Source organism: Eleutherodactylus coqui, chromosome 2 (genome assembly GCF_035609145.1).
Source record: "Eleutherodactylus coqui strain aEleCoq1 chromosome 2, aEleCoq1.hap1, whole genome shotgun sequence".
NCBI lineage: Eukaryota > Metazoa > Chordata > Amphibia > Anura > Eleutherodactylidae > Eleutherodactylus > Eleutherodactylus coqui.
Genome location: NC_089838.1, coordinates 336,815,432 through 336,841,899, shown reverse-complemented (window position 1 = coordinate 336,841,899; position 26,468 = coordinate 336,815,432). Strand labels below are relative to the sequence as shown.

The 26,468-nt window shown below is 49.8% G+C and overlaps 1 protein-coding gene across 1 annotated transcript in view; it reads right to left on the bottom strand.

The window, feature by feature from the left end:
• The window catches only part of LOC136610917 (NXPE family member 3-like), a 67,048-nt gene that overhangs the window by 37,929 nt on the left and 2,651 nt on the right, over positions 1-26,468 (bottom strand). The window contains exon 3 of the mRNA XM_066590109.1: positions 223-330. Within this exon, the coding sequence (XP_066446206.1) occupies positions 223-276 (54 nt within the window). The 5' untranslated portion in view covers positions 277-330. The remainder of the gene's footprint in view (positions 1-222; positions 331-26,468) is intronic.

Genomic DNA, 26,468 nt, shown 5'->3' with positions numbered 1-26,468 from the left:
TACTGTGCAGCCCCTCTATCAGGTCGTTGATAAATATATTGAACAGAATGGGGCCCAATACTGAACCCTGTCGCCCCCCACTAGCAACAGTGGCCCAATACAATTGTATTCATCTTCATCTATCAGAAGGATGGCTCATAACAGGTAGTCAGCTACTGGATATGAGCGTGGAGGTTTCCATTAACTGACGGTAGCAGAGATACCTGGTACATTTATTCTTACCGTAGTGATGACAGAGAACATGCACAGTCCGAGGAAGAGCAGCAGCTTCTTCATTGTCCGCTATGTGGTCTACAGCGTCTCTGTCTGCAGCTTTTACTGAACTTTGTCCTTAAAGAAATATAAGGAAATAGTAAAGCAATAAATGGAAGAGTAGACAGCAGGGGTGGCACACTGTTCTCCCTTCTGAGAGGGGAATATTATTTTCTCTTGCACTCTTCCCTCCTGCCTTTTGTATAAATCCCCTTGAGCACCTCTTACACAATATTTAGCATTTCACTATGTATACATAGACATACAGCTAGAGATGAGCGAGCACCAAAATGCTCGGGTGCTCGTTACTCGTGACGAAATTATCGCGATGCTCGAGGGTTCGTTTCGAGTAACGAACCCCATTGAAGTCAATGGGCGACCCGAGCATTTTTGTATTTCGCCTATGCTCGCTAAGGTTTTCATGTGTGAAAATCTGGGCAATTCAAGAAAGTGATGGGAACAACACAGAAACGGATAGGGCAGGCGAGGGGCTACATGTTGGGCTGCATCTCAAGTTCCCAGGTCCCACTATTAAGCCACAATACCGGCAAGAGTGGGCCCCCCCCCCCCCCTCCCAACAACTTTTACTTCTGAAAAGCCCTCATTAGCAATGGATACCTTAGCTAAGCACCACACTACCTCCAACAAAGCACAATCCCTGCCTGCATGACACTCCGCTGCCACTTCTCCTGGGTTACATGCTGCCCAACCCCCCCCCACAGCGCACACCAAAGTGTCCCTGCACAGCCTTCAGCTGCCCTCATGCCACACCACCCTCATGTCTATTTAGAAGTGCGTCTGCCATGAAGGGGAACCGCAGGCACACACTGCAGAGGGTTGGCACGGCTAGGCAGCGACCCTCTTTAAAAGGGGCGGGGCGATAGCCCACAATGCTGTACAGAAGCAATGAGAAATATAATCCTGTGCCACCGCCATCAGGAGCTGCACACGTGGGCATAGCAATGGGGAACCTATGTGCCACACACTATTCATTCTGTCAAGGTGTCTGCATGCCCCAGTCAGACCGCGGTTTTTACTTCATAGACACAGGCAGGTACAACTCCCTATTGTGAAGTCCCTGTGGACCGACAGCATGGGTGGCTCCCTGGAACCCACCGGCGGTACATAAAAATATCCCATTGCATTGCCCAACACAGCTGAGGTAGTAATGTCGTGCTTAATGCAGGTGGGCTTCGGCCCACACTGCATGCCCCAGTCTGACTGGGGTTCTTTAGATGTGGAAACAGATGCATTTATAATTCTCTGTGGACCCACAGCATGGGTGGGTGCCAGGAAGCCACCAGCGGTACATAAATATATCCCATTGCATTGCCCAACACAGCTGAGGTAGTAATGTCGTGCTTAATGCAGGTGGGCTTCGGCCCACACTGCATGCCCCAGTCAGACTGGGGTTCTTTAGAAGTGGAAACAGATGCATTTATAATTCCCTGTGGACCCACAGCATGGGTGGCTCCCTGGAACCCACCGGCGGTACATAAAAATATCCCATTGCATTGCCCAACACAGCTGAGGTAGTAATGTCGTGCTTAATGCAGGTGGGCTTCGGCCCACACTGCATGCCCCAGTCAGACTGGGGTTCTTTAGATGTGGAAACAGATGCATTTATAATTCTCTGTGGACCCACAGCATGGGTGGGTGCCAGGAAGCCACCGGCGGTACATAAATATATCCCATTGCATTGCCCAACACAGCGGATGTAACGTCAGCTGTAATGCAGGTGGGCTAAAAATTCATTTGATTACACTGTAGGCGAGGGCCCACAAAAATTGCTGTATCAACAGTACTAATGTACATCCAAAAAAATGGCCATGGCCAACCAAGAGGGCAGGTGAAACCCATTAATCGCTTTGGTTAATGTGGCTTAAGTGGTAACTAGGCCTGGAGGCAGCCCAGTTTAACGAAAAATTGGTTCAAGTTAAAGTTTCAACGCTTTTAAGAGCATTGAAACGTATAAAAAATTTTTAGAAAAATTATATGAGTGAGCCTTGTGGCCCTAAGAAAAATTGCCCGTTCGGCGTGATTACGTGAGGTTTCAGGAGGAGGAGCAGGAGGAGGAGGAGGAGGAATATTATACACAGATTGATGAAGCAAAAATGTCCCCGTTTTGGATGGTGAGAGAGAACGATGCTTCCATCCGTGGGTGCAGCCTACGTATTGCTTAGGTATCGCTGCTGTCCGCTGGTGGAGAAGAGAAGTCTGGGGAAATCCAGGCTTTGTTCATCTTGATGAGTGTAAGCCTGTCGGCACTGTCGGTTGACAGGTGGGTACGCTTATCCGTGATGATTCCCCCAGCCACGCTAAACACACTCTCTGACAAGATGCTAGCCGCAGGACAAGCAAGCACCTCCAGGGCATACAGCGCGAGTTCAGGCCACGTGTCCAGCTTCGACACCCAGTAGTTGTAGGGGGCAGAGGCGTCACGGAGGACGGTCGTGCGATCGGCTACGTACTCCCTCACCATCCTTTTACAGTGCTCCCGCCGACTCAGCCTTGACTGGGGAGCGGTGACACAGTCTTGCTGGGGAGCCATAAAGCTGGCAAAGGCCTTGGAGAATGTTCCCCTGCCTGCGCTGTACATGCTGCCTGATCTCTGCGCCTCCCCTGCTACCTGGCCCTCGGAACTGCGCCTTCTGCCACTAGTGCTGTCGGATGGGAAGTTTACCATCAGTTTGTCCACCAGCAAAAGAGTGCAAAGGCTCTCCTTATACCGTGGATCGAGCAGTGTGTACACCCAGTAATCCGTAGTGGCCAGAATGCTTGTAACTCGAGGGTCACGAGAAAGGCATCCTAACATGAAGTCAGCCATGTGTGCCAGGGTACCTGTACGCAACACATGGCTGTCTTCACTAGGAAGATCACTTTCAGGATCCTCCTCCTCCTCCTCTTCCTCCTCCTCAGGCCATACACGCTGAAAGGATGACAGGCAAGCAGCATGGGTACCGTCAGCAGTGGGCCAAGCTGTCTCTTCCCCCTCCTCCTCATCCTCCTCATGCTCCTCCTCCTCCTCCTGAACGCGCTGAGATATAGACAGGAGGGTGCTCTGACTATCCAGCGACATACTGTCTTCCCCCGGCTCTGTTTCCAAGCGCAAAGCGTCTGCCTTTATGCTTTGCAGGGAACTTCTCAAGATGCATAGCAGAGGAATGGTGACGCTAATGATTGCAGCATCGCCGCTCACCACCTGGGTAGACTCCTCAAATTTTCCAAGGACCTGGCAGATGGCTGCCAACCAGGCCCACTCTTCTGAAAATAATTGAGGAGGCTGACTCCCACTGCGACGCGCAAGTTGGAGTTGGTATTTCACTATAGCTCTACGCTGCTCATAGAGTCTGGCCAACATGTGGAGCGTAGAGTTCCACTGTGTGGGCACGTCGCACAGCAGTCGGTGCACTGGCAGATTAAACCGATGTTGCAGGGTCCGCAGGGTGGCAGCGTGCGTGTGTGATTTGCGGAAATGTGCGCAGATCCGGCGCACATTTCCGAGCAGGTATGACAAGTGGGGGTAGCTTTTCAGAAAGCGCTGAACCACCAAATTAAACACATGGGCCAGGCATGGCACGTGCGTGAGGCTGCCGAGCTGCAGAGCCGCCACCAGCTTACGGCCGTTGTCACACACGACCATGCCCGGTTGGAGGCTCAGCGGCACAAGCCAGCGGTCGGTCTGCTCTGTCAGACCCTGCAGCAGTTCGTGGGCCGTGTGCCTCTTCTCTCCTAAGCTGAGTAGTTTTAGCACGGCCTGCTGACGCTTGCCCACCGCTGTGCTGCCACGCCGCGTGACACCGACTGCTGGCGACGTGCTGCTGCTGACACATCTTGATTGCGAGACAGAGGTTGCGTAGGAGGAGGAGGAGGGTGGTTTAGTGGAGGAAGCATACACCCCCGCAGATACCACCACCGAGCTGGGGCACACAATTCGGGGGGTGGGTAGGACGTGAGCGGTCCCAGGCTCTGACTCTGTCCCAGCCTCCACTAAATTCACCCAATGTGCCGTCAGGGAGATATAGTGGCCCTGCCCGCCTGTGCTTGTCCACGTGTCTGTTGTTAAGTGGACCTTGGCAGTAACCGCGTTGGTGAGGGCGCGTACAATGTTGCGGGGACGTGGTCGTGCAGGCCTGGGACGGCACATCGGGAAAAGTAGTGGCGACTGGGAACCGAGTAGCGCGGGGCCGCCGCCGCCATCATGCTTTTGAAAGCCTCCGTTTCCACAAGCCTATACGGCAGCATCTCTAGGCTGATCAATTTTGCAATGTGCACGTTTAACGCTTGAGCGTGCGGGTGCGTGGCGTCGTACTTGCGCTTGCGCTCAAACTGCTGCGCTAGCGACGTCTAGACGCTACGCTGAGAGACATTGCTGGATGGGGCCGAGGACAGCGGAGGTGAGGGTGTGGGTGCAGGCCAGGAGACGGTAGTGCCTGTGTCCTCAGAGGGGGGTTGGATCTCAGTGGCAGGTTGGGGCACAGGGGGAGAGGCAGTGGTGCAAACCGGAGGCCGTGAACGGGCATCGTCCCACCTTGTGGGGTGCTTGGCCATCATATGCCTGCGCATGCTGTTGGTGGTGCCTCCCCAGCTGATCTTGGCGCGACAAAGGTTGCACACCACTGTTCGTCGGTCGTCAGGCGTCTCTGTGAAAAACTGCCACACCGTAGAGCACCTTGACCTGTGCAGGGTGGCATGGCGCGAGGGGGCGCTTTGGGAAACAGTTGGTGGATTATTCGGTCTGGCCCTGCCTCTACCCCTGGCCACCGCACTGGCTCGGCCTGTGCCCACACCCTGACTTGGGCCTCCGCGTCCTCGCCCGCGTCCACGTCCTATAGGCCTACCCCTACCCCTCAGCATGGTGTATTACCAGTGATTTGATTTTCCAGGCAGGAAATAAATTGGCGCAAGCCTGCTGTTAAACGTAGCTGGCTGCGTATGATTTGTTTACTATCTCCACCCACCAAACACGTACACAGAACGCTGAGGACTGACAAAGGCAGGGCACATAGAATTTTTCCCTTTTTTTAAAAAGAAAAGGCCCACTGACTATATTCAATCAGATAAGAAATCTGTTCCACAGAAATGCAGTTATATGAAGTGCAGCAGAGCGGAGACTTTTCACAGGCAGCAAATAAATTGGCGCAAGCCTGCAGGACAAATTGAATGTTTCCCTTTTTGGGAAACGGAGCGCCCACTGACTATATTCAATCAGATAAGATATGTGTTGCACAGAAATGCAGTTATATGAAGTGCAGCAGAGCGGAGACTTTTCACAGGCAGCAAATAAATTGGCGCAAGCCTGCAGGACAAATAGAATGTTTCCCTTTTTGGGAAACGGAGGGCCCACTGACTATATTCAATCAGATAAGATATGTGTTGCACAGAAATGCAGTTATATGAAGTGCAGCACAGCGGTTACTTTTCCCAGGCAGGAAATAAATTGGCGCAAGCCTGCAGGACAAATAGAATGTTTCCCTTTTTGGGAAACGGAGGGCCCACTGACTATATTCAATCAGATAAGATATGTGTTGCACAGAAATGCAGTTATATGAAGTGCAGCACAGCGGAGACTTTTCACAGTCAGGAAATAAATTGGCGCAAGCCTGCAGGACAAATAGAATGTTTCCCTTTTTGGGAAACGGAGGGCCCACTGACTATATTCAATCAGATAAGATATGTGTTGCACAGAAATGCAGTTATATGAAGTGCAGCACAGCGGTTACTTTTGCCAGGCAGGAAATAAATTGGCGCAAGACTGCAGGACAAATACAATTTTTCCCTTTTTTGGAAACGGAGGGCCCACTGACTATATTCAATCAATAATATATGTCTTCTGGCCCTGCCTACACAATTCTCTCCCTGTAGTATTACTGCAAGGCGCAATGCTCTGCAGACAGCCGATTTTGAAAAGAAAAAAATATGCAACACTGCTAACAGCAGCCTGCACAGTACTGCACACGGATAGATGTGGCCCTAAGAAGGACCGTTGGGGTTCTTGAAGCCTACACTCACTCCTAACACTCTCCCTACAGCAGCACCAGCAGCAACACTTTCCCTCAGCTAACTCACAAGGCATCTGAGGCGAGCCGCGGGAGGGGCCGACTTTTATACTCGGGTGACATCTGATCGCCCCAGCCACTCACAGCAGGGGGGTGGTATAGGGCTTGAACGTCACAGGGGGAAGTTGTAATGCCTTCCCTGTCTTTCAATTGGCCAGAAAAGCGCGCTAACGTCTCAGAGAGGAAACTGAAAGTAACCGGAACACCGCGTGGTGCTCGTTAAGAGTAACGAGCATCCCGAACACCCTAATATTCGCACGAATATCAAGCTCGGACGAGTACGTTCGCTCATCTCTACATACAGCATATATACAACTTGTGATCCACAGCTGCCGGTAAGGGGGATGAAAAATGTAACCTGTTGCAGCCTGGTAAATGCTATAACTGCTAGTGTTTAACTTTATATAAGTCTTTGTTGTGGCTCGTGTGGACATTGTGTAAGCTAACTCGATCTCATTCACAGTCGCCATATTGAAGATTTACTTAAGTGGGTACTGTGTTAGGTAGGGCACGTGTTGATGGTATTCGCACCCTGAATGGTTGTGACCTGTCAGAGGACTGAGGGAGGGAGAGAGAAGCAAGCAGAAATAGGAGATGGCAAAGAAAGCTGCCAAGGACTTTGTGTAGCAGTCCAAGAGTAGGGGCAGCTGAGGGACTCCGTGGGCTGTGCAGTGTTGCTGGAGCAGTGCTATACTAGGAACGATTACTAAGAGTGTACTGCTGCAGGGGTTTTACTGTGAAATCACAATCTCAACCAGAGAGATACTATAGAGGCTGATGATTCCTTTTACGGCTTATCAGATCAGAGACTGGCAATGGACATTAGAGATTCCTTTTCCACATCATAAGACAGAGGACACTGGAGTTTATAAGTGAGAAAGTACCTCAGTAAAAACTAAGTGTGCACAAATCAATTACCAAAATAAGATAGTAAGCAGGCCTGCTAGATAAAGACTCAGACAAACCACATTATTAAGCCAGAACCTTGTTGAATCTTAAGGTCAAGAAAAACGTATAATTTTCTTTCTGTGTACAAGTTCTCAGATGACTCTTTTGCAAAATACAAACTGTGTGTGGCAATCTGCCAATCTTGACTTATTACCTCCTCTTGTACAGGTACTTATCTGTAAAGGTGTGTAACAATTGTATTTGCTTACCATATGAGCCAAGTGTTGTGATTATTAGATAGTGAAAGGCAAGCCTTACTGCTAAAAACATGAGTGTTGCCTAACAGTTACTTACTAGAGATGAGCGAACGTACTCGTCCGAGCTTGATGCTCGGGCGAATATTAGCGTGTTCGGGATGCTCGTTACTCGTAACGAGTACCACGCGATGTTCGGGTTACTTTCACTTTCATCTCTGAGACGTTAGCGCGCTTTTCTGGCCAGTTGAAAGACAGGGAAGGCATTACAACTTCCCCCTGTGATGTTCCAGCCCTATACCACCCCCCTGCTGTGAGTGGCTGGGGAGATCAGATGTCACCCGAGTATAAAAGTCGGCCCTTCCCGCGGCTCGCCTCAGATGCCTTGTGAGATAGCTGAGGGACAGTGCTATAGTGTTGGAGCTGCTGTAGGGAGAGCGTTAGGAGTTAGTGTAGGCTTCAAGAACCCCAACGGTCCTTCTTAGGGCCACATCTAACAGTGTGCAGTAGTGTGGAGGCTGCTGTTAGCAGTGTTGCACTTTTTTTTTTTTTCCAAATCGGCCGTGCAGAGCATTGCGCCCTGCAGTAATACTACAGGGACAGAAGTGTTGGTTAGGCAGGGAGAGTGTTAGGAGTTAGTGTAGGCTTCAAGAACCCCAACAGTCCTTCTTAGGGCCACATCTAACAGTGTGCAGTACTGAGGAGGCTGCTGTTAGCAGTGTTGCACATTTTTTTTTCTCCAAATCGGCCGTGCAGAGCATTGCGCCCTGCAGTAATACTCCAGGGACAGAATTGTGTAGGCAGGGCCAGAAGACATATTTTATTGATTGAATATACGCAGTGGGCGTTTCCTTTAAAAAAAAAAGGGCAAAAATTCTATTTGGCCTGCAGGCTTGCGCCAATTTATTTCCTGGCTGGGAAATCACCGCTCTGCTGCAGTTAATAACACTGCAGTTCTGTGACACACAGCAGGGCCACAACACATTATTGATTGAATATAGTCAGTGGGCCTTTCCTTTTAAAAAAAAGGGCCAAAAAATTCTATTTGGCCTGCCTCTGACAGTCCTCAGCGTTCTGGGTACGTGTGTGCTGGTTGGAGAATGTAAAAAAAATCATACGCAGCCAGCTAAGTTTAACAGCAGGCTTGCGCCAATTTATTTCCTGGCTGGGAAATCACCGCTCTGCTGCAGTTAATAGCACTGCAGTTCTGTGACACACAGCAGGGCCACAACACATTATTGATTGAATATAGTCAGTGGGCCTTTGCTTTTAAAAAAATAGGGCAAAACAATTCTATTTGGCCTGCCTCTGACAGTCCTCAGCGTTCTGGGTACGTGTGTGCTGGTTGGAGAATGTAAAAAAAATCATACGCAGCCAGCTAAGTTTAACAGCAGGCTTGCGCCAATTTATTTCCTGGCTGGGAAATCACCGCTCTGCTGCAGTTAATAGCACTGCAGTTCTGTGACACACAGCAGGGCCACAACACATTATTGATTGAATATAGTCAGTGGGCCTTTACTTTTAAAAAAAAAAGGGCCAAAAATTTCTATTTGGCCTGCCTCTGACAGTCCTCAGCATTCTGGGTACGTGTGTGCTGGGTGGAGAACTTAAACAAAAATCATACGCAGCCAGCTAAGTTTAACAGCAGGCTTGCACCAATTTATTTCCTGGCTGGGAAATCACCGCTCTGCTGCAGTTAATAGCACTGCAGTTCTGTGACACACAGCAGGGCCACAACACATTATTGATTGAATATAGTCAGTGGGCCTTTCCTTTTAAAAAAATAGGGCAAAACAATTCTATTTGGCCTGCCTCTGACAGTCCTCAGCGTTCTGGGTACGTGTGTGCTGGGTGGAGAACTTAAACAAAAATCATACGCAGCCAGCTAAGTTTAACAGCAGGCTTGCGCCAATTTATTTCCTGGCTGGGAAATCACCGCTCTGCTGCAGTTAATAGCACTGCAGTTCTGTGACACACAGCAGGGCCACAACACATTATTGATTGAATATAGTCAGTGGGCCTTTCCTTTTAAAAAAAAGGGCCAAAAAATTCTATTTGGCCTGCCTCTGACAGTCCTCAGCGTTTTGGGTACGTGTGTGCTGGTTGGAGAAGGTAAAAAAAATCATACGCAACCAGCTAAGTTTAACAGCAGGCTTGCGCCAATTTATTTCCTGGCTGGGAAATCACTGCTCTGCTGCAGTTAATAGCAATGCAGTTCTGTGACACATAGCAGGGCCACAACACATTATTGATTGAATATAGTCAGTGGGCCTTTCCTTTTAAAAAAAAGGGCCAAAAAATTCTATTTGGCCTGCCTCTGACAGTCCTCAACGTTCTGGGTACGTGTGTGCTGGTTGGAGAAGGTAAAAAAAATCATACGCAGCCAGCTAAGTTTAACAGCAGGCTTGCGCCAATTTATTTCCTGGCTGGGAAATCACCGCTCTGCTGCAGTTAATAGCACTGCAGTTCTGTGACACACAGCAGGGCCACAACACATTATTGATTGAATATAGTCAGTGGGCCTTTCCTTTAAAAAAAAAAGGGCAAAAAAATTCTATTTGGCCTGCCTCTGACAGTCCTCAGCGTTCTGGGTACGTGTGTGCTGGGTGGAGAACTTAAACAAAAATCATACGCAGCCAGCTAAGTTTAACAGCAGGCTTGCGCCAATTTATTTCCTGGCTGGGAAATCACTGCTCTGCTGCAGTTAATAGCAATGCAGTTCTGTGACACACAGCAGGGCCACAACACATTATTGATTGAATATAGTCAGTGGGCCTTTCCTTTTAAAAAAAAGGGCCAAAAAATTCTATTTGGCCTGCCTCTGACAGTCCTCAACGTTCTGGGCACGTGTGTGCTGGTTGGAGAAGGTAAAAAAAATCATACGCAGCCAGCTAAGTTTAACAGCAGGCTTGCGCCAATTTATTTCCTGGCTGGGAAATCACTGCTCTGCTGCAGTTAATAGCACTGCAGTTCTGTGACACACAGCAGGGCCACAACACATTATTGATTGAATATAGTCAGTGGGCCTTTCCTTTTAAAAAAAAAGGGCCAAAAAAATTCTATTTGGCCTGCCTCTGACAGTCCTCAGCGTTCTGGGTACGTGTGTGCTGGGTGGAGAACTTAAACAAAAATCATACGCAGCCAGCTAAGTTTAACAGCAGGCTTGCGCCAATTTATTTCCTGGCTGGGAAATCACCGCTCTGCTGCAGTTAATAGCACTGCAGTTCTGTGACACACAGCAGGGCCACAACACATTATTGATTGAATATAGTCAGTTGGCCTTTCCTTTTAAAAAAAAGGGCCAAAAAATTCTATTTGGGCTGCCTCTGACAGTCCTCAGCGTTCTGGGTACGTGTGTGCTGGTTGGAGAAGGTAAAAAAAATCATACGCAGCCAGCTAAGTTTAACAGCAGGCTTGCGCCAATTTATTTCCTGGCTGGGAAATCACCGCTCTGCTGCAGTTAATAGCACTGCAGTTCTGTGACACACAGCAGGGCCACAACACATTATTGATTGAATATAGTCAGTGGGCCTTTCCTTTTAAAAAAAAGGGCAAAAAAATTCTATTTCGCCTGCCTCTGACAGTCCTCAGCATTCTGGGTACGTGTGTGCTGGGTGGAGAACTTAAACAAAAATCATACGCAGCCAGCTAAGTTTAACAGCAGGCTTGCGCCAATTTATTTCCTGGCTGGGAAATCACCGCTCTGCTGCAGTTAATAGCACTGCAGTTCTGTGACACACAGCAGGGCCACAACACATTATTGATTGAATATAGTCAGTGGGCCTTTCCTTTTTAAAAAAAGGGCCAAAAAATTCTATTTGGCCTGCCTCTGACAGTCCTCAACGTTCTGGGTACGTGTGGTTGGAGAAGGTAAAAAAAATCATACGCAGCCAGCTAAGTTTAACAGCAGGCTTGCGCCAATTTATTTCCTGGCTGGGAAATCACCGCTCTGCTGCAGTTAATAGCACTGCAGTTCTGTGACACACAGCAGGGCCACAACACATTATTGATTGAATATAGTCAGTGGGCCTTTCCTTTTAAAAAAAAGGGCCAAAAAATTCTATTTGGGCTGCCTCTGACAGTCCTCAGCGTTCTGGGTACGTGTGTGCTGGTTGGAGAAGGTAAAAAAAATCATACGCAGCCAGCTAAGTTTAACAGCAGGCTTGCGCCAATTTATTTCCTGGCTGGGAAATCACCGCTCTGCTGCAGTTAATAGCACTGCAGTTCTGTGACACACAGCAGGGCCACAACACATTATTGATTGAATATAGTCAGTGGGCCTTTCCTTTTAAAAAAAATTCTGGGTACGTGTGTGCTGGGTGGAGAACTTAAACAAAAATCATACGCAGCCAGCTAAGTTTAACAGCAGGCTTGCGCCAATTTATTTCCTGGCTGGGAAATCACCGCTCTGCTGCAGTTAATAGCACTGCAGTTCTGTGACACACAGCAGGGCCACAACACATTATTGATTGAATATAGTCAGTGGGCCTTTCCTTTTAAAAAAAAGGGCCAAAAAATTCTATTTGGCCTGCCTCTGACAGTCCTCAATGTTCTGGGTACGTGTGGTTGGAGAAGGTAAAAAAAATCATACGCAGCCAGCTAAGTTTAACAGCAGGCTTGCGCCAATTTATTTCCTGGCTGGGAAATCACCGCTCTGCTGCAGTTAATAGCACTGCAGTTCTGTGACACACAGCAGGGCCACAACACATTATTGATTGAATATAGTCAGTGGGCCTTTCCTTTTAAAAAAAAAGGGCCAAAAAATTCTATTTGGGCTGCCTCTGACAGTCCTCAGCGTTCTGGGTACGTGTGTGCTGGTTGGAGAAGGTAAAAAAAATCATACGCAGCCAGCTAAGTTTAACAGCAGGCTTGCGCCAATTTATTTCCTGGCTGGGAAATCACCGCTCTGCTGCAGTTAATAGCACTGCAGTTCTGTGACACACAGCAGGGCCACAACACATTATTGATTGAATATAGTCAGTGGGCCTTTCCTTTTAAAAAAAGGGCCAAAAAGTTCTATTTGGCCTGCCTCTGACAGTCCTCAGCGTTCTGGGTACGTGTGTGCTGGGTGGAGAACTTAAACAAAAATCATACGCAGCCAGCTAAGTTTAACAGCAGGCTTGCGCCAATTTATTTCCTGGCTGGGAAATCACCGCTCTGCTGCAGTTAATAGCACTGCAGTTCTGTGACACACAGCAGGGCCACAACACATTATTGATTGAATATAGTCAGTTGGCCTTTCCTTTTAAAAAAAAGGGCCAAAAAATTCTATTTGGGCTGCCTCTGACAGTCCTCAGCGTTCTGGGTACGTGTGTGCTGGTTGGAGAAGGTAAAAAAAATCATACGCAGCCAGCTAAGTTTAACAGCAGGCTTGCGCCAATTTATTTCCTGGCTGGGAAATCACCGCTCTGCTGCAGTTAATAGCACTGCAGTTCTGTGACACACAGCAGGGCCACAACACATTATTGATTGAATATAGTCAGTGGGCCTTTCCTTTTAAAAAAAAGGGCAAAAAAATTCTATTTCGCCTGCCTCTGACAGTCCTCAGCATTCTGGGTACGTGTGTGCTGGGTGGAGAACTTAAACAAAAATCATACGCAGCCAGCTAAGTTTAACAGCAGGCTTGCGCCAATTTATTTCCTGGCTGGGAAATCACCGCTCTGCTGCAGTTAATAGCACTGCAGTTCTGTGACACACAGCAGGGCCACAACACATTATTGATTGAATATAGTCAGTGGGCCTTTCCTTTTTAAAAAAAGGGCCAAAAAATTCTATTTGGCCTGCCTCTGACAGTCCTCAACGTTCTGGGTACGTGTGGTTGGAGAAGGTAAAAAAAATCATACGCAGCCAGCTAAGTTTAACAGCAGGCTTGCGCCAATTTATTTCCTGGCTGGGAAATCACCGCTCTGCTGCAGTTAATAGCACTGCAGTTCTGTGACACACAGCAGGGCCACAACACATTATTGATTGAATATAGTCAGTGGGCCTTTCCTTTTAAAAAAAAGGGCCAAAAAATTCTATTTGGGCTGCCTCTGACAGTCCTCAGCGTTCTGGGTACGTGTGTGCTGGTTGGAGAAGGTAAAAAAAATCATACGCAGCCAGCTAAGTTTAACAGCAGGCTTGCGCCAATTTATTTCCTGGCTGGGAAATCACCGCTCTGCTGCAGTTAATAGCACTGCAGTTCTGTGACACACAGCAGGGCCACAACACATTATTGATTGAATATAGTCAGTGGGCCTTTCCTTTTAAAAAAAATTCTGGGTACGTGTGTGCTGGGTGGAGAACTTAAACAAAAATCATACGCAGCCAGCTAAGTTTAACAGCAGGCTTGCGCCAATTTATTTCCTGGCTGGGAAATCACCGCTCTGCTGCAGTTAATAGCACTGCAGTTCTGTGACACACAGCAGGGCCACAACACATTATTGATTGAATATAGTCAGTGGGCCTTTCCTTTTAAAAAAAAGGGCCAAAAAATTCTATTTGGCCTGCCTCTGACAGTCCTCAATGTTCTGGGTACGTGTGGTTGGAGAAGGTAAAAAAAATCATACGCAGCCAGCTAAGTTTAACAGCAGGCTTGCGCCAATTTATTTCCTGGCTGGGAAATCACCGCTCTGCTGCAGTTAATAGCACTGCAGTTCTGTGACACACAGCAGGGCCACAACACATTATTGATTGAATATAGTCAGTGGGCCTTTCCTTTTAAAAAAAAAGGGCCAAAAAATTCTATTTGGGCTGCCTCTGACAGTCCTCAGCGTTCTGGGTACGTGTGTGCTGGTTGGAGAAGGTAAAAAAAATCATACGCAGCCAGCTAAGTTTAACAGCAGGCTTGCGCCAATTTATTTCCTGGCTGGGAAATCACCGCTCTGCTGCAGTTAATAGCACTGCAGTTCTGTGACACACAGCAGGGCCACAACACATTATTGATTGAATATAGTCAGTGGGCCTTTCCTTTTAAAAAAAAGGGCCAAAAAGTTCTATTTGGCCTGCCTCTGACAGTCCTCAGCATTCTGGGTACGTGTGTGCTGGTTGGAGAAGGTTAAAAAAATCATACGCAGCCAGCTAAGTTTAACAGCAGGCTTGCGCCAATTTATTTCCTGGCTGGGAAATCACCGCTCTGCTGCAGTTAATAACAGTGCAAGACTGCAGTTCTGTGACACACTGCAGGGCCACAGCACATTTATTATTGATTGAATATAGGCAGTGGGCCTTTCCTTTAAAAAAACAGGGAAAAAATTCTATTTGGCCTGCAGGCTTGCGCCAATTTATTTCCTGGCTTGGAAATCACCGCTCTGCTGCAGTTAATAACAGTGCAAGACTGCAGTTCTGTGACACACTGCAGGACCACAACACATTTATTATTGATTGAATATAGGTAGTGGGCCTTTCCTTTAAAAAAAAAAAGGGAAAAAATTCTATTTGGCCTGCCTCTGACAGTCCTCAGCGTTCTGGGTACGTGTGTGCTGGGTGGAGAACGTAAAAAAAATCATACGCAGCCAGCTAAGTTTAACAGCAGGCTTGCGCCAATTTATTTCCTGGCTGGGAAATCAAATCACTGGTAATACAGCATGCTGAGGGGTAGGGGTAGGCCTAGAGGACGTGGACGCGGCCGAGGACGCGAAGGCCCAAGTGAGGCTGTGGGCACAGGCCGATCTCCTGATCCAGGTGTATCGCAGCCGACTGCTGCGCGATTAGGAGAGAGGCACGTTTCTGGCATCCCCACATTCATCGCACAATTAATGGGTCCACGCGGGAGACCTTTATTAGAAAATGAGCAGTGTGAGCAGGTCCTGTCGTGGATGGCAGAAAGTGCTTCGAGCAACCTATCGTCCACCCACAGTTCTGCGCCATCCACTGCTGAAAATCCGAATCCTCTGTCTGCTGCTCCTCCTTCCTCCCAGCCTCCTCACTCCACTACAATGACACATGCTCAGGAGCGGGAAGACTCCCAGGAACTGTTCTCGGGCCCCTGCTCAGATTGGGCAGCAGTGGTTCCTCTCCCACCAGAGGAGTTTATCGTCACTGATGCCCAACCATTGGAAAGTTCCCGGGGTCCGGGGGATGAGGCTGGGGACTTCCGGCAACTGTCTCAAGACCTTTCAGTGGGTGAGGAGGCCGATGACGATGAGACACAGTTGTCTATCGGTGAGGTAGTAGTAAGGGCAGTAAGTCCGAGGGAGGAGCGCACAGAGGATTCTGAGGAAGAGCAGCAGGACGATGAGCTGACTGACCCCACCTGGTTTGCAATGCCTACTCAGGACAGGTCTTCAGAGGGGGAGGAAAGGGCAGCAGCAGGGCAGGTTGCAAGAGGCAGTGCGGTGGCCAGGGGTAGAGGCAGGGCCAGACCGAATAATCCACCAACTGTTTCCCAAAGCGCACCCTCGCGCCATGCCACCCTGCAGAGGCCAAGGTGCTCTAAGGTCTGGCAGTTTTTCACAGAGACGCCTGACGACCGACGAACAGTGGTGTGCAACCTTTGTCGTGCCAAGATCAGCCGGGGAGCCACTACCAACAGCCTCACCACCACCAGCATGCGCAGACATATGATGGCCAAGCACCCCACAAGGTGGGACGAAGGCCGTTCACCGCCTCCGGTTTGCACCGCTGCCTCTCCCCCTGTGCCCCAACCTGCCACTGAGATCCATCCCCGCTCTGAGGACACAGGCACTACCGTCTCCTGGCCTGCACCCACACCCTCACCTCCGCTGTCCTCGGCCCAATCCACCAATGTCTCGCCGTCACTAGCGCAAGTGTTTGAGCGCAAGTGCAAGTACGCCGCCACGCACCCGCACGCTCAAGCGTTAACCGTCCACATAGCCAAATTTATCAGCCTTGAGATGCTGCCGTATAGGGTTGTGGAAACGGAGTCCTTCAAAAGTATGATGGCGGCGGCGGCCCCTCGCTACTCAGTTCCCAGTCGCCACTACTTTTCCCGATGTGCCGTCCCAGCCCTGCACGACCACGTCTCCCGCAACATTGTACGCGCCCTCACCAATGCGGTTACTGCCAAGGTCCACTTAACAACGGACACGTGGACAAGCACAGGCGGGCAGGGCCACTACATCTCCCTGACGGCACATTGGGTGAATTTAGTGGAGGCTGGGACAGAGTCAGAGCCTGGGACCGCTCACGTCCTACCCACCCCCAGAATTGCGGGCCCCAGCTCGGTGGTGGTATCTGCGGCGGTGTATGCTTCCTCCACCAAAGCACCCTCCTCCTCCTACTCCTCCAACGCAACCTCTGTCTCGCAATCAAGATGTGTCAGCAGCAGCAGCACGTCGCCAGCAGTCGGTGTCGCGCGGCGTGGCAGCACAGCGGTGGGCAAGCGTCAGCAGGCCGTGCTGAAACTACTCAGCTTAGGAGATAAGACGCACACGGCCCACGAACTGCTGCAGGGTCTGACAGAGCAGACCGACCGCTGGCTTGCGCCGCTGAGCCTCCAACCGGGCATGGTCGTGTGTGACAACGGCCGTAACCTGGTGGCGGCTCTGCAGCTCGGCAGCCTCACGCACGTGCCATGCCTGGCCCACGTCTTTAATTTGGTGGTTCAGCGCTTTCTGAAAAGCTACCCACGCTTGTCAGACCTGCTCGTAAAGGTGCGCCGGCTCTGCGCACATTTCCGCAAGTCCCACACGGACGCTGCCACCCTGCGCACCCTGCAACATCGGTTTAATCTGCCAGTGCACCGACTGCTGTGCGACGTGCCCACACGGTGGAACTCTACGCTCCACATGTTGGCCAGGCTCTATGAGCAGCGTAGAGCTATAGTGGAATACCAACTCCAACATGGGCGGCGCAGTGGGAGTCAGCCTCCTCAATTATTTTCAGAAGAGTGGGCCTGGTTGGCAGACATCTGCCAAGTCCTTCGAAACTTTGAGGAGTCTACCCAGGTGGTGAGCGGCGATGCTGCAATCATTAGCGTCACCATTCCTCTGCTATGAATCTTGAGAAGTTCCCTGCAAAGCATAAAGGCAGATGCTTTGCGCTCGGAAATGGAGGCGGGGGAAGACAGTATGTCGCTGGATAGTCAGAGCACCCTCCTGTCTATATCTCAGCGCGTTCAGGAGGAGGAGGAGGAGCATGAGGAGGATGAGGAGGAGGGGGAAGAGACAGCTTGGCCCACTGCTGACGGTACCCATGCTGCTTGCCTGTCATCCTTTCAGCGTGTATGGGCTGAGGAGGAGGAGGAGGATCCTGAAAGTGATCTTCCTAGTGAAGACAGCCATGTGTTGCGCACAGGTACCCTGGCACACATGGCTGACTTCATGTTAGGATGCCTTTCTCATGACCCTCGCGTTACACGCATTCTGGCCACTACGGATTACTGGGTGTACACACTGCTCGACCAACGGTATAAGGAGAACCTTTCCACTCTCATTCCCGAAGAGGAAAGGGGTTCGAGAGTGTTGCTATACCACAGGACCCTGGCGGAGAAGCTGATGGTAAAATTCCCATTCGATAGTGCTAGTGGCAGAAGGCGCAGTTCCGAGGGCCAGGTAGCAGGGGAGGTGCGGAGATCGAGCAGCATGTACAGCACAGGCAGTGCAACAGTCTTTAAGGCCCTGGACAGCTTTATGGCTCCCCAGCAAGACTGTGTCACCGCTCCCAGTCAAGGCTGAGTCGGCGGGAGCACCACTGTAAAAGGATGGTGAGGGAGTACGTAGCCGATCGCACGACCGTCCTCCGTGACGCCTCTGCCACCTACAACTACTGGGTGTCGAAGCTGGACACATGGCATGAACTCGCGCTGTATGCCCTGGAGGTGCTTGCTTGTCCTGCGGCTAGCGTCTTGTCAGAGAGGGTGTTTAGTGCGGCTGGGGGAATCATCACAGATAAGCGTACCCGCCTGTCAACCGACAGTGCCGACAGGCTTACACTCATCAAGATGAACAAAGCCTGGATTTCCCCAGACTTCTCTTCTCCACCAGCGGACAGCAGCGATACCTAAGCAATACGTAGGCTGCACTCGCGGATGGAAGCATCGTTCTCTCTCACCATCCAAAACGGGGACATTTCTGCTTCATCAATCTGTGTATAATATTCCTCCTCCTCCTCCTGCTCCTCCTCCTGAAACCTCACGTAATCACGCCGAACGGGCAATTTTTCTTAGGGCCACAAGGCTCACTCATATAATTTTTCTAAACAATTTTTATACGTTTCAATGCTCTTAAAAGCGTTGAAACTTTAACTTGAACCAATTTTTCGTTAAACTGGGCTGCCTCCAGGCCTAGTTACCACTGAAGCCACATTAACCAAAGCGATTAATGGGTTTCACCTGCCATCTTGGTTGGGCATGGCCAATTTTTTCTGAGGTACATTACTACTGTTGGTACACCAATTTTTTTGGGCCCTCACCTACAGTGTAATCATAGTAATTTCTATGTTCTTCGCCTGCACTCATGGTACAGAAAGGTGTGTGGGGTTGGCCTACACTTTAGCTACATAAATGTAACTGGGGCCTTGTCTATACTGCAGCTACTGAAATGTGAAAGAGACTGTTATCTCCCTAAACTGCTGCGATGGGAATGTTACTGGGGCCTGTCTTGAGTGCTACTATTACTGAAATGGAACTAAGACTGCGCTCCCCCTATACTGCTGCTAGTGATATGTTAGTGGGGCCTGTCCTAATGCTACCGCTGAAATGTTAATAATTCTGGGCTCTGCCTATACCGCTGCTAATGGTATGTCACTGGGGTGTGGAAACAGAGGCTTCACAAAGACATGATGGCGGCGAGGCGATTTCCCACCAACGCTGTTACTGTTAAGGTGCATATAACCACGGACACGTGTAGAGGACACATAGTGCCTCCAAAACATCCCCTTCCTCCTCCAACAATGAAAACATTCTTGGCAAATACCTTTGCATTGGTCCGTCTGGTGGCAGTCCAAGAATTTCACCTTTAACGACACAAGAGAGCACCACCACCATCCCCCCGCCACGGCCCACTTAATCCTGGCCACATTCCGAAAACCAACTACATAAAACCGCGCTACCACGTCCGCAGTCACCACCACATTACCACCAACGAGGTTACTGTTAAGGTACATATTACCAGTCTGACTGGGGCATGCAGTGTGGGCCGAAGCCCACCTGTATTGTATCTGACGTTAGCTCTGCTGAGTAGGGCACTGCAATGGGATATATTTATGTACCGCCGGTGGGTTCCAGGGAGCCACCCATGCTGTGGGTGCACACATAATTCCCATTGCGGAGTTGGACCTGGCTGTGACTATTTATAAAAAACCGCGGTCTGACTGGGGCATGCAGACACCTTGACAGAATGAATAGTGTGTGGCACATAGGTTCCCCATTGCTATGCCCACGTGTGCAGCTCCAGATGGAGGTGGCACAGGATTGGATTTCTCATTGCTTCTGTACAGCATTGTGGGCTATCGCCCCGCCCCTTTCAAAGAGGGTCGCTGCCTAGCCATGCCAACCCTCTGCAGTGTGTGCCTGCTTTTCCTCTGGCAGACGCACTTATAAATAGACATGAGGGTGGCGTGGCATGAGGGCAGCTGAAGGCTGGGCAGGGACAATTTGGTGTACGCTGTGGACACTGTCGTGCGGGGGGGGGGGGGAGGGGGTTGGGCAGCATGTAACCCAGGAGAAGTGGGAGCGGAGTGTCATGCAAGCAGTGATTGTGCTTTGTTGGAGATAGTGTGGTGCTTAGCTAAGGTATGCCATGCTAATGAAGGCTTTTCAGAAGTAAACGTTGTTGGGAGGGGGGGGGGGCACTCTTGCCGGTATTGTGGCTTAATAGTGGGACCTGTGAACTTGAGATGCAGCCCAACATGTAGCCCCTCGCCTGCCCTATCCGTTGCTGTGTCGTTCCCATCACTTTCTTGAATTGCCCAGATTTTCACACAGGAAAACCTTAGCGAGCATCGGCGAAATACAAAAATGCTCGGGTCGCCCATTGACTTCAATGGGGTTCGTTATTCGAAACGAACCCTTGAGCATCGCGATAATTTCGTCCCGAGTAACGAGCACCCGAGCATTTTGGTGCTCGCTCATCTCTATTACTTACTCCTCATCTATCTCATTAAGTATATTTACTTCTTGTTAGCAGTTGTAATAAAAAACATTCTTTTCTAAGTCCCGTGTCCACCTCATATCCTGAATCCTGTGTCCCCTACCACCTACCGCGACAGTATGGCATGTCTTGCCTCTCAGGGTGATGTCTCTGCTTGGTACAAAAGGTAAATTGCGGAACAAAGGTTGTTGTGCTGGCTGCAGGGATGGAGTGAGCAACAAGTATGAAAAGTTAATGCACAGTTGGGTGTGTTCTGAGGTTAGAGCCATGAAAGAAGCTCTCAAAGCCTTTTGTGAAGAGGTTGGAGCCTTGTATTAGGAAAAGAAAGCACTCATCCAGTTAGACATCTGGTCATAGACCTGCCATATTGCCAAGAAAGTAATAAATCCTCAAATGTAGCCCCATTTAGAAAAAAAGTATGCAACCTCTCTTTAGTGAGATTGCACGCAAATGTGGCTAATTTAATAAAACTGTCCCCAATTTTGTCCACTTTAGCAACAGTGTCTATAAATGTGACCACATGAGTAATAGTGCCCCTACAAATCTCTGTTAGTAACAGTGCTCCCAAATGTGGCTCCTTATAGTAAACATATCCCCAAATGTGGCCCCTTTAGTAATTGTGCCAGTTGTGGTCTCTTAGGAAGAGTACCCACAAGGATGGCTCCTTACTAGAGATGAGCGAGCACCAAAATGCTCGGGTGCTCGTTACTCGAGTCGAACTTTCAGTGATGCTCGAGAGTTCGTTTCGAGTAACGAACCCCATTGAAGTCAATGGGTGACTCGAGCATTTTTGTATATCGCCGATGCTCGCTAAGGTTTTCATTTGTGAAAATCTGCAAAACACAAGAAAGTGATAGAAACGACACAGAAACGAATAGGGCAGGCGAGGAGCTACATTTTGGGCTGTATCTCAAGTTCCCAGGTCCCACTATTAAGCCACAATAGCGGCAAGAGTGAGACCCCCCCCCCCCCTGTGGCAGAGAAGAACGATGTTAGCCCATTGAATTCAATGGAGCCGTCAATACAGCCGACTCCATTGAAAGCAATGGGCTGCCGGCGATCGTGGGATGAATTGTCGGGAAAGGGTTAAATATATAAGCCCTTCCCTGCAATTCATCCAGAAATGTGTAAAAATAAAAAATATATATATACTCACCTAGTGCCGGCAGACGGAGTTCAGCGCGGTAGGCTGCAGTTCTCCTGAACTGCTCTGAACAGCTGTGAATAGTATTCAGCAGCCGGGGATTTAAAATCCCCGCCTGCTGAATAAGATGCCTCTGATTGGTCACAGCCTGACCAATCAGAGGCCAGCCCTCACTCACACCCATTCATGAATTCATGAATGGGTGAGTGAGGGCTGCCTCTGATTGGCTCAGGGGCAGGAGAGCTGCCCCTGAGCCAATCAGAGGCAGCAGTCACTCACCCATTCATGAATTCATGAATGGGTGTGAGTGAGGGCTGGCCTCTGATTGGTCAGGCTGTGACCAATCAGAGGCATCTTATTCAGCAGGCGGGGATTTTAGATCCCCGGCTGCTGAATACTACTCACAGCTGTTCAGAGCAGTTCAGGAGAACTGCAGCCTGCCGCGCTGAACTCCGTCTGCCGGCACCAGGTGAGTATATATATATTTTTTATTTTTACACATTTCTGGATGAATTGCAGGGAAGGGCTTATATATTTAACCCTTTCCCGACAATTCATCCCGCGATCGCCGGCAGCCCATTGCTTTCAATGGAGTCGGCTGTATTGCGGCTCCATTGAATTCAATGGGCTAACATCGTTCTGCCGGGACAAGGTAAGTATATATATATTTTTTATTTTTACACATTTCTAGATGAATTGCAGGGAAGGGCTTATATATTTAAGTCCTTCCCGACAATTCATCCCGCGTACGCAGGCAGCCCATTGCTTTCAATGGAGTCGGCTGTATTGCCGGCTCCATTGAATTCAATGGTCAGTGCTCGTTTAATCGAGACGAGTATCGCGTGGTGCTCGTCTCGAGTAACGAGCATCTCGAGCACCCTAATACTCGAACGAGCATCAAGCTCGGACGAGTATGCTCGCTCATCTCTACTCCTTACTCTAAAGTAGGTCCTCTGGCCACCCAGTGCTGCTATCAGTGCAAATTTTATGTCACCACCGCTCAGTTACCTGACCGCACCAGAGCCCTACTCCTCATCTGTGCCTGCAGTGTGTTCTGATCGCTGGAGACATGGAGGAACAGTTGGGCTATGATACAGCCGGGTTAGTTGACTGAACAGTGATGACAGGAACTGAAACTTTCTGTCACCTCCACTCAGTCACGAGACCTGGCAGCATCAGAGCCCAACTGCTCCTCTGTGTCTCCACTGCTCAGACCACGCTGCTGGGTTAGGTGACTAAGCTGTGGGGACTGGTTGTTTGTGCTGATAGTAAAGCTGGATGGCGGGAAATGCTATAGTAGAGGGAAAAAAACAGCAGACATATTAATTTGGCTTCTGGGTGCCCTAGCCTAGGGGCCGGGTCACAGTTGCAGTTCCAATTGCTCACCACTGCTCTTATACAGTACCTACACAGGTACCACCCTGTGATGCAAGATGTGCCTTCTGTTTCATCCAACAGATGCACTCATCTTGCCAAACACAGTACCCAGTGAAGAACAGCAAAAACATGGCCACCGGGACTGGGATCAAGACAAATCATACAACGTCCACGCAGGCCAGAACAGAGACTGTCACACTCCCCTAACTTCCTGGTTATGCACAACTCCGTATTTAAGAATAAGTAGAAGTTTAGTTTTTATTCACATTGGTAATGAGTGGTGTTAGATAGTGTTTTTATACCTGAAGCTGTATAGGAGCTGCAATGAGGGTTTTGTCAGGAGATACTATTTTATTTGTATCAGGCAGAAATACAAAACAGTGAATTAAAAACTAAGCAACATTTTAATTTAATTAATATCAACATTCCTGATGATGGGACAACTGGATGTCCTAGGGCAGTGGTGGCGAACCTATGGCACGCGTGCCAGAGGCGGCACGCAGAGCCCTCCCTGCTGGCACGCGCCCTATCTGCCGCTCACAACTTGTGAATACCAGCAGGTTGCTGGGAATTACCTATTGAGGCAGAAGTGGGTAAGAAAAAGTTAATATGCATGCCGGGACCAGAAGAGAAGCTGAGCTTCCAGGAGGAGGGAGAGGAGGAGGGGGAGGTAAGTATGTGGGTCTCGGGAGGGGCACTGTGGGGTGTCACTACTGCACTGGGGGGCCACTGGGGGGTGTCACTGCTGCACTAGGGGGTGCCCCTGCTGCACTGGGGGGTGTCCCTAATGCACTGGGGGCCGCTGGGGGGTGTCACTACTGCACTGGGGAGCCGCTGGGGGGTGTCCCTAATGCACTTGGGGCTGCTGGGGAGTGTCCCTAATGCACTGGGGGGCCGTTGGGGGGTGTCACTACTGCCCTGGGGGGCTGCTGGGGGGTGTCCTTAATGCACTGGGGGCTGCTGGGGGTGTCCCTAATGCACTGGGGGCCGTTGGGGGGGTGTCACTACTGCCCTGGGGGGCCACTGGGGGGTGTCCCTAATGCACTGGGGGCCGCTGGGGGGTGTCCCTAATGCACTGGGGGGCCACTGGGGGGTGTCCCTAATGCACTGGGGGCCGCTGGGGGAGTGTCCCTAATGTACTGGGGGCCGCTGGGGGAGTCACTATTATCGCTGTGGGGTGGGGGACACTATTACCACTGGGGCCGCTGTGGGGTGAGGGGCACTATCACCGCTGGCGCCGCTGTGGGGTGGGGGCCACTATCACCGCTGGGGCCGCTGTGGGGGTGACTATAACCGCTGGGGCCGCTGTGATGTGGGGGTCACTATTACTGCTGGGGGTGCTGGGGGGGGGGTGTCACTATTACCGCTGGGGGTCACTATTACTGCTGGGGCTGCTGTGTGGTGGGGGTCACTATTACTGCTGGGGGGGTCACTATTACCGCTGGGGTATGTTTACACGTGGCGGAAATGGGCAGGGCTCTTTCAAAATAGACCGCGTGCAGATTCTGACTACTTTTTGGATGCGGAAATGCTGCAGAATTTTCCACAGTATTTTCCGCTGAGGACGTTCTGCAGTATTTCCACATCCAAAAAGCAGTCAAAATCTGCCTGCTGTCTATTTTGAAGTAGCCCTCTCCTTTTTAGAACGACAGGAGTAAAATCATACGTCGTGATAAGCCCCGCCCCCTGACATGTTGGCACTTTGCGATAATTAAGTGGGTTTTAGGTTACAGTTTGGGCACTCGAGCTCTAAAAGGTTCGCCATCACTGTCCTAGGGGGACGTGCTCTATAGTTCTATTATCCTGCCAGTAGATCTCAGCAGAGGGTTGGTTTATCAAATCTCAAGGATTCAGATGCTGTAATACTGCAATTTGGGCACTAGGTGGCAGAGAATTGTATGAATGAGGCAGAGTATGAATGGATGGATTTCTGAATGATACTAGATGACTGATATAAATGGATCTGTCAGTGAGTTGATACAATATGGAATAGTTAGTGATTGAAGGATGAATGAAGGCATGAATGAATAAATGACTGGATGATAAGAGGAGCAGGTGAATGAAATATTTCTATGTGTATATAAAGGAGACATCAACTAAAATGAAGAATTCATAGATGGATTAAAGACGGGTAGGCAGGTGGGACACATCCTGTTCTGTATCCTGTTGGTAAGTTCTTAGGTTGTTAGGGAGGGTAAACAAAACCAGATAAAGCGCTTCTCTTTCCCTTATCGCAGGGTTTCCCATCACTGACCCGGACCAGCGGGTTGTATCCCAGTGTTCCAGAGTAATCTGGAGAGAGGAGATACTCCACCGGAAGACATCCTGTTCCCGGAGCCTCCGTCTCACCTGCTCCTCTGCCTTCCCAGACTATGAAGAAGATTGCAAAATTTGGGAAAGGCGTTTAAAGAAAGGTGATGTCTGTAATACATTAACCCCTTAGTGACGTGGCCTATTCTGGCCCTAAGGATGGAATGATTATTTCGGGATTTTCATCTCCACATTTCAAAAGCCATAACTGTTTTATTCTGTGGTCGACCTGGCCATGCTAGGGCTTATTTTCTGTGTGGCGAGCTGGAGTTTAAGCTTGTATGGTATAAGATTTATACATTTTTTCTTTGAGGGCAGGGAGAAAAAACACTACAATTCTTCCATTATTTTTTGGGGTGTTTTTTACAGCTTTAGGGCTTATGCAGACGACCGTATATCGGCTGGCCGATATACGGCTTCCCTCTGTGAGGGGGAGGAGGCTGAAGAGGCGGGAGCAGTGCACTGAGCTCCCACCCCCTCTCCGCCCTCTTTCCGCCTCCTCCCCACCTCCTCTCCGCCCCTCGGCACTATTTGCAATGAGAGGTGGCGGGGCAGGGCGAAGCTAAGTTTCAGAACTTAGCTCCACCCCCATACCACCCACTCTCTTGCAAATAGTGCCAAGGGACGGAGAGGAGGTGGGGAGGAGGTGGAGAGAGGGCGGGAGCTCAGTGCACTGTTCTCAGCTCTTCCAACCTCCCCCCCTACAGAGAGGGACGCCGTATATTCGCCGATATACGGTCATCTGAATAAGCCCTTAATCATATAGCATGCATGACAATGCTAAAATCATATACATTTTTAGGCCTCGGTCACACGTGCCATTTTCCGTGCGATCTGCGCATGCGATTGCGATCTGCGATGTTAAAGAACCATTGCTTTGCAATGGTATCGGATACATGAGCATTTTTTATGCGCTCGTCCGATAAATTATAGAACAGAAATCGCAGATCGCACCTATCTGCGATCTGCGATTCCTGTTCTCTTCTGTATATGTGCTCAATGGGGCCGGCGGCAGCAGCGCCGACCCCATTGAGAACATATAGTAGACAAATCATTCTCCTCTGCCACAGCTGTAACACCTGTGGCAGAGAAGAATGATGTTTGCCCATTGAATTCATTGGGCTCCATTGAAAGCAATGGGCTGCCGGCGATC